We start from the raw sequence: 8391 nt of genomic DNA, 5'->3' as shown, positions 1-8391 counted from the left end.
TTAAAAGTGTGGTTGCAGATTTTACTACACCGACTCTAATGATGAAATTTTTTACAATATTGTTATTGAAAAACCTATAAAAAATATATGAAATATTTAAAGTAAAAGCAGTAAGATTTTAATGAAAGAAAGAAAGATTCTTTTATATTTTAATCCCATTTTCAAGGTTAAAATCATAAACATCTATTTTACTAAATTGTAAAAAAATGTTTACTTAATTTTTGTTTAATATAAATAAAATTTTGTTTAAAGTAAACAAATTTTATTTTTTTAATTGACGCAAGAAAATTCTACTTTTTATTAAAAACAAATTTATGATAATAATATTCATATTAATTTTTTTTAAAAAAATTTTCGTGACATTTTCCTGTTTAAAAATGCTATCATTAAGATTGTGTTTTTTGGTATCCAAATGAATAACTGCTATTTGCATTTTCTGCACCCGTGGATTATTAACACGATTTTAAATTATGAACCGATCTACAATCTAAATTTTTTATAATAAAGGAAACTTTTAATCTAGAGATTTTTTTCTATATCATTGTAGATACTAGTACTTGTATAGTAGACTGTAAAATAAAATTTATTTTAACTGAGTAGCAGTTTGCGATGTATTAAAACATTAAATGTCGAATGTTTGTAGGTATTTCTCTTTTCATGTTCCATTTACAGCAATTTTTTGCAAAAATTTATTATTTGACATTAGGATGAACATAAAATTGGAGTTTGCTTGCTAGAAAAAAATTTTTTACCGAATAATAAACTAAAAGACTTTTTCTATTAGATACTCGGACATATGACCTAAAATTTAAATAATTTTATTGGAAAACTAAGGACGTAACTCAGATAACTTTCATTTTTATTTTTTGATAAAGCAAATGCGTTTGCATCCTGAAAAAACACATTACTTATATTTACCGGTTGTATGTACCAACCCTAACCCTGACGTATAGATTTTATATTTTAAGCTTTAAGGTTGTTTTTGTCAAATATTGAATATTTAAAAAATCAAGTTATTTATTATATAATTATATAATAAGCCTTACTTTGAACTTAAGTCAAAAGAAAATACTTTCCACAGAGCTTTTGATAACTACGTGTTGTTGATAACTACATAAATATTTACTTAGCTTATTGTTTACATTGGTTTCATTTAATTCAAAAGAAGAAAAAATTTGTAGTTTAAATAATTTTTGGAAAAAAATTTAAAAACAATGATTTTATTAAAAGTTTTTAAATTTCAACCAATAATTAATAGATTTTGACACAACTTAAAAAATGTATGAGATTGTTTTATCTGGTTGCGGCTTCTTTTTGCTTCTTTTAATTCTACAAATGAGAAAAAAGGACATAGATGCCAATTCACGGTTAGTCGCAACTATTCACGCTTTTGTTACTTCAAGAGCAATCGAATATGCCATGTTTTCGGATTATGGCTTTCAATATCCAAGTATGATACTTGAAAAAATTGGAGATCCTTTGACATCATTGCAAATGATTCCAGTAATATTTAGCGGAGGGTACTTTGTTTATGATCTTTTCTTATGTTGGTACATCAAAGAATCATTGTTAATTTTTTTACACCACGTTATGGCAGCAGTTACTATACTTGCGGCATTTTTAACGAAATCTGGTGGAAATGAAGTTTTAGTTAGTCTTTGGCTTGCAGAAGGCACTGGACTTTGCTTATATGTAAGGTATCTACTGCAATCTACTGCCTTTAAGAAAACAGCAATGGTAAACGACATTCTTTTTGTAACATTTTTGATACTTTTTAGAGGAATTTTTTTCCTATACCTGTTATATCACACACTTTTTTTTTCCAAATCACTTGTTATTTTCAAAGTATGTGGTTGTTCTTTTGTAGTTATAAATTGTTGTATTTTTTATGAAGTTTACAAGCAAATAAAAATAAAAATACAAACATACGAAAAACAACGGTAATATTAAATCTTTGTTGGATGATGTAGTTGAATGGTAACAGAAAACAACATGGTATATGGTGCTATCTATAACGCCAATCTTTAGCGAATCATAAATTATTTCTTTTTTTATCAGACTTTTATCTAAACTTTTGGTGTGTTGAATATTTTTTAAATTTGTAGAAATTTTTAATGTAATATCCTGTTAAAAATCAATTTTACTTCAAAGTAATTCATTTTGTTATATGAAGAATTAAAATGTATGCTAAATTGAAATTTATAACCAAATGAAAAAACTACCGATGAGTATTGTCCCTAATATCAAGCGATATTGTTTTTTTAAAATCCATTCATACAAATAAACTTTTCTCTTTATCTAAATAAAGGATAGTTTTCTTCCGCACTACCTCGGTAGCTAGGTAGCATTTTACAGTATACCGTACAGATGGAAAGTACTAAACACTTAACTCGGGTACCAGATATAAAAGATATTTCAGGTACAGTATATTTCAAAAAGCAATTCATCCAGTATTGTATTGTAAATTTGGTGTAAAAAGTTCAAGAACACTCTACCACAATTTGGTTTCTTTTATTAGTAGTTCTTAATTATTTAATTGTGGTTATGTATAAAGCGGTTTTTGTAATGTCGATTTTTGTGGGTAACTATTTGATATAAATTGGTGTAAAACTTTTGTAAAGATGAGTTGAATTCAAGTTAATGAATAAATTTTTGGAAAGAAAAGAAGTTTTTTTTCGAGCGAGAAAATTACAAGCTAACCGGACATGGATTCAAATATCAAATTATTGGATATGTTTGAAACGTATGATGGAACTTCGGATGCTGCAGTTTGGATACAGCGAACTAAAGAGATTGCAGAAATGCAGGATGTAATACTGAAGTTACTTTTTCTAATTCTTCTGAGAGGAACAGCTTATTTATTATATGATGCTTTAAAAGTTGAAAATAAGCAAGACGAAGAAGAAGTCGATCGTGTCTTGTTAGCAGCATTCTCTGTAGATGCTACGGCATACGAACTTTTTGTTAAACGAAAACTAAATGTTGGAGAGAAAATTGATGTGTTTTTGACCAACTTGAAACAATTGGCTTATCTCGCTAAATTGTCAGAAGAGTCTGTTCAGTTTGTGTTTGTTGTTGGATTGCTCGAGTATTTATCATCAAGATTCCTAGTCGTTATGGATCCTATTGTTGTTATGTAACCCAAAGTAAAAGCTGCTTTGAATCGTGTATGCCTAGATAATGCTGTTGGTGCTGTGTTTCAAAATCAAGCTACAAAAGTTCCGTTGGTGAGTTACAACTGCCAAGGGTTAAAGCATATTACGAGAAACTGTTCCCTTGCAAAGAATCTGGCTCCGAAGAATATACCTCGATGTTTTAAATGTGGGGATAAAAGACACGTTGCTGCAAAATGATTAAAGACGCAGGGAAACGAGTGCAGGAGTGAGGAATGTACGCTACCTTGCTCCTGAACAATGGTAGAATTAGCGCATTGTCTATTATTCATATAAAAGTTAATGGTGTGTTAGCGACAGCTATGGTAGACACAGGATTATCAAAGACAATTATAAATCAAACACTGTTGTCAAGAAATCAAAATCAATCCCAGAATCCTCCAAAGGCAGTTTTGACAGTAAAATTCATCAATGTAATGGATCATTACATTGTCATTATTGAGGTTGATGGTATCCAAGTATGAGAGTAAGTTATTTTAGTAAATTTTCAACCGTTTGGAGTTGATATATTGCTTGGAATGAGTTCCATTAAACTGCTAGGAGTTTTTACTTCCCCATCTGGAATGGCGAAGTTTGGGTTCAATTCTTGTGGAATGGCAGTATCAAAGAAAGATAAAGTCAATAAAATTGAAATTAAAAGCAAGATAATGAAGCAATATTTAATGGTGCTGAATGGGAAGTTAAATGGAAATGGAGAGGTGGAGAAGGCCCCAATGAATTATTTAACAAAGTTGCCCAATAAGTCATACGAAAATATGCAAGAGCAGAGTATGAAAACAAACTACGAGATTGGACCAATCATAAATAGTTAATTGAATATAACGAAGATGATAAAGATGAATTGATGAAAAGGGGAGCATGAGCAAAAATGTCGTCCACGACATTTTTGTCAATGAGGAAGTAGTAAGTCTTGATTATGTTAGAAGACATTTCGAAAAATGGTTTGGAACGTAAGGAAGGTGAAAAAATTGTATTTAATTGAGTTCGTATATTGGGATTACGTGTGTACAAGGTTGGTAGCAAGTTGATGTGGTCCAGAGAGAATAGAGTTGATGCGATTCCGAAAAAGTTAAACAGAAGAGTTATCACAAAAGAAACCATGGCAAGGTGTGTCTCCTGATGGTGTTGTACATTGTTCATGTTGTGGGTACGAAGTTGTTGAGGTGAAATATCTTTACAGCCTTAAAGATATTGGATTGATTTCTTCGATAGATGATGAAAATTTTTATGCAAAAAAATGCAATAACGGCCTTCATGTTAAAAAGAACACATCCATATTTTAGTCAGGTACAACATGGAATGTTCATATTGGATATGTGTTATTGTTATTTTGTTGTCTGAACTCTAATTGATTTTTTTATTTTTTTGAATTGAACGTGATACTGATTTTGTGAATGAGATGATCTCCAAAAGTACAAAGTTCTGGAAAAAATGTGATCCTACCAGAACTAATGACAAGGAAGTTGGAAATCTCTGATGTTAAAACTGTTGAACAACAAAAAGAAGGAGAAGTATTTTGAATTTGCAAAAAATCCAACAGTGATTGAGATATGGTAGGTTGCTTGAAACTAAATAAATTGCGATAAACAAAGGTCTGGTATTGTCCAACCTGTCGACAGAAAAAATAATATTTTAGTATATATATATTTATATATGTATATATATATATATATATATATATATATATATATATATATATATATATATATATATATATATATATATATCCGTCAGGGTTAGGGTCATATATATATATATATATATATATATATATATATATATATATATATATATATATATATATATATATATATATATATATATATATATATATATATATATATATATATATATATATATATAATATGATTATCTTATTTAATTTGTGGTTTTTATAGCTTATCAAAATAAAATTAAAAAAAAAAATTTTTTAAGCATTTTTAACTGTTTATAATTAATTAAAATAGTTTTCAGTATTTGTTAAATTATCAATTATGAAATCACGTCAGAAAGACTGAAAATGATATATGACTTTAAATGTTACAATATTAAAATTTTATATGCAAGTGACAGAAGAATTCTTTTATGAAAATTTATTTTAAAAAACTGATGAAACTTCTATTGATAGATTTAAATGTAATCCTTGGTGCTTTTATAAATATCTCCATTTTCAATTAATAATTTTATACTCAATTATATTTGCATTTAATAATGTTCACTTAGTATTTTGAAAAAAGGATCTCAATTAACTTTCTCATAACTTAAATTTTAAAAAATCGCAATAATTGGAGCCAAGGAACAAAAATACCTCTAATGATTTATCTCACCCTAGCCCAAATGTGAAGGTAATAAGTTAATAAGATATTTTAATTGACTGTTATACTAAACTTAAACTCGTCAATGGGTTTTAATTTTTATATAAATTATCTTTACGCTTTCCGAAGTTATGGCCATAAAATTTATAACCTTCTCATTTTGAGCGGTTCGGAAACTTTAAATTGTAAGGTTTTTTTTACTCGATTGCATATTAGACTGAACACCATTTAAAATTTTAAATTTTTACCATACTTAAAAACTTAATTTGCTTAATTTTTACCGAAGTACCATTAGAATCTTTTTTTATTGTATTTAAATTTGTATATATATTTTTTCTGTTAGGAGACCGGAACCAGTTTGATGCAGGTCTTTGAGCACCTGGCTAAAAACTCCGGGTCCGAATGCTTGGTGCCGGGTACTCGGACCCGAAATAATTCTACCCGGGTAAATTTTTCAATGTTTGAAATTAAGGCTCTTGAAATTTCATGCGCTGCTAAATTGGCGCTAATTAATTGACGTTTTTTAAATTATGAATGGTGATTTTGTTAACGTAACTTTATAGTTATTGTTTTTTATGTTTAACGTCGAGTTTCAAATGATCCATGATGTTGAATTCTTATGTAATATTAAAGTAATCGGTAATATCCATTCATTTTTTGCCGGAATTCGAGTCGGTCCCCCTCAAAAATAGAATCGTGACGTGTCCTATTTTAGAATTGAAATTTATTTTAAAATATTTTAAAAGCACGTTATTTATGCTCGAAGTCAGTTGGTTGAGTTATTTTTATTTTTATTCTGCAATTACTGTTATCAGTATCTGACAAATAATTAAAGTATTTTTTTTTTCTTTGATTCTAATTTTCTTGTATTTTCCTTAGAATGTCAGATTCATAATCTCACAAGTGGCAAAAAGCTACAAATATAACCGATACGAAATTAGTTTCTTTTATTTTCCGCATTTTTATAACGATTCAAATGGAATTAAATAATCTTTGGGAATAGTTGTTAGGCCTTTAACAATCGGTTTAGAACGTTACGAAATGACATAAGGTTGTTATAGTCGCAACAAGTCAATTAAGCTTAGTGGTCTTTTATATGATATTGAAAGTATTGTAAACCCTATTTTGGACTAAGTTAATTTTGAAAATTCAAAGGCGCTCAATCATTTGTTTTCAACCTTTTAAATGGCGCTACCTGACTTATTCTGTATCTAGTGTCTCAATAATTTTTTGATTAAGCTCCGTTAACTTTAGGACAAAACTATAAATTGGCGGGAGGTTATTATCATTAGTTTTTAATTTAATTTATGAAAACAATTTCTTTGTCTTTAACTTGAAAAAAAATGTTATGCCTTGAGCGTATTGTATGTTTTTATAATAAACTAGTTTAATCACGTATTATTTGACTTGCTTGGAACATACTGGATCAAACTCCTCCATTTAGCCCTGTCGTGAGTGTTCTCCACTGACACACCAGCCATTCTCATATCCTCCACCACTGCATCTATAAACCTCCTCTTAGGTCTACCTCTCCTCCTCTTACCTGGAAGTTCCATCCCCAAAACTTTCCTGCCAATATAGCTCTCCTGTCTCCTCTGTACATGTCCAAACCATCTCATTCTCGATTCTCTAACTTTATCTCCAAAACATGCTACATGTGCTGATCCTCTAATAAACTCATTTCTGATCCTATCCTTCTTCGTCACTCCAAATGAGAGTCTTAACATCTTCATCTTAGACACCTCTATCTCCCTCACTTGTCTCTTTGTCAGTGCCACTGTCTCCAGTCCATACAACATAGCAGGTCTCACAACTGTCCTATAGATCTGACCCTTCATTCTAGCCGACACCCTTCTATCACAGATCACACCAGACACTTTGTGCCATCCACAACACCTTGCTTGCACTCTCTTCTTTACCTCTCTTACATTTCCTCCATTACTCTGTACCCTCGACCCTAAGTAGGTAAACTCATAGACCTTCACCAAATCAACTCCTTGTAACTGGACCTGTCCACCGTCTGCCCTCTCATTCACACACATGTACTCTGTTTTACTTCTGCTCACTTTCATTCTCCTGCTTTCCAAAGCATACCTCCATCTTTCCAAGTTTACCTCCACTTGCTCTCTACTCTCACTACAGATCACAATGTCATCAGCAAACATCATAGTCCAAGGGGACTCCTGTCTAACTTCGTCCGTCAGTCTGTCCATGACAATTGCGAACAGGAAGGGACTCAGGGCTGATCCCTGATGTAGTCCTACCTCCACTTTAAACCTGTCTGTCATTTCTACTGCACATCTCACTGCTGTCACACTGTTCTCATACATATCCTGCACCGCCCTCACTTACCTTTCCGCTACTCCTGACCTCCTCATACAATACCACAGCTCCTGTCTCGGAACTCTATCATAAGCTTTCTCTAAGTCCACAAACGCACAATGTAACTCCTTCTGTCCTTCCCTATACTTCTCCGTTAACACTCTCAGAGCAAACATAGCATCTGTGGTGCACTTAGCTGGCATGAAACTATACTGCTGCTTACAGATCTCTACTTTTCCTCTAAGCCGAGCTTCCACTACTCTTTCCCAGATTTTCAGGCTGTGACTGATCAACTTTATTCCCCTGTAATTACTACAACTCTGAACGTCGCCCTTATTCTTGAAAATTGGCACCATTATGCTATTTCTCCACTCCTCAGGCATCTTCTGACCTTCCAAGATTCTGTTAAATAACCCTGTCAAAAACTCCACTGCTATCTCTCCCAAACATTTCCATGCCTCCACTGGAAAATCGTCCGGTCCAACTGCCTTACCACACTTCATTTTCCGAATAGCAGCCCTTACTTCCTCCTTGCTCACCTGGGGAACCTCCTGATTCACAACCTCTGTCTCTCCTAACCT

General features: G+C 31.3%; 1 protein-coding gene across 1 annotated transcript; it reads right to left on the bottom strand.

Annotated features, from left to right (window-relative positions):
• Positions 1–6879: 6879 nt before the first annotated feature.
• LOC136077852 (uncharacterized) lies at positions 6880–7818 on the bottom strand. The gene has a single exon (XM_065792004.1). It carries the CDS (start codon positions 7816–7818, stop codon positions 6880–6882), a length of 939 nt encoding a protein of 312 aa, XP_065648076.1.
• Positions 7819–8391: the final 573 nt, after the last annotated feature.

Source organism: Hydra vulgaris, chromosome 03, assembly GCF_038396675.1.
Source record: "Hydra vulgaris chromosome 03, alternate assembly HydraT2T_AEP".
Classification (NCBI taxonomy): domain Eukaryota; kingdom Metazoa; phylum Cnidaria; class Hydrozoa; order Anthoathecata; family Hydridae; genus Hydra; species Hydra vulgaris.
This window is presented reverse-complemented; position numbering and strand designations above follow the sequence as displayed.

Coding starts and splice junctions, on each gene's coding strand:
- LOC136077852 (XM_065792004.1), bottom strand. CDS start 7,818: ATGTATGAGAACAGTGTGACAGCAGTGAGATGTGCAGTAGAAATGACA.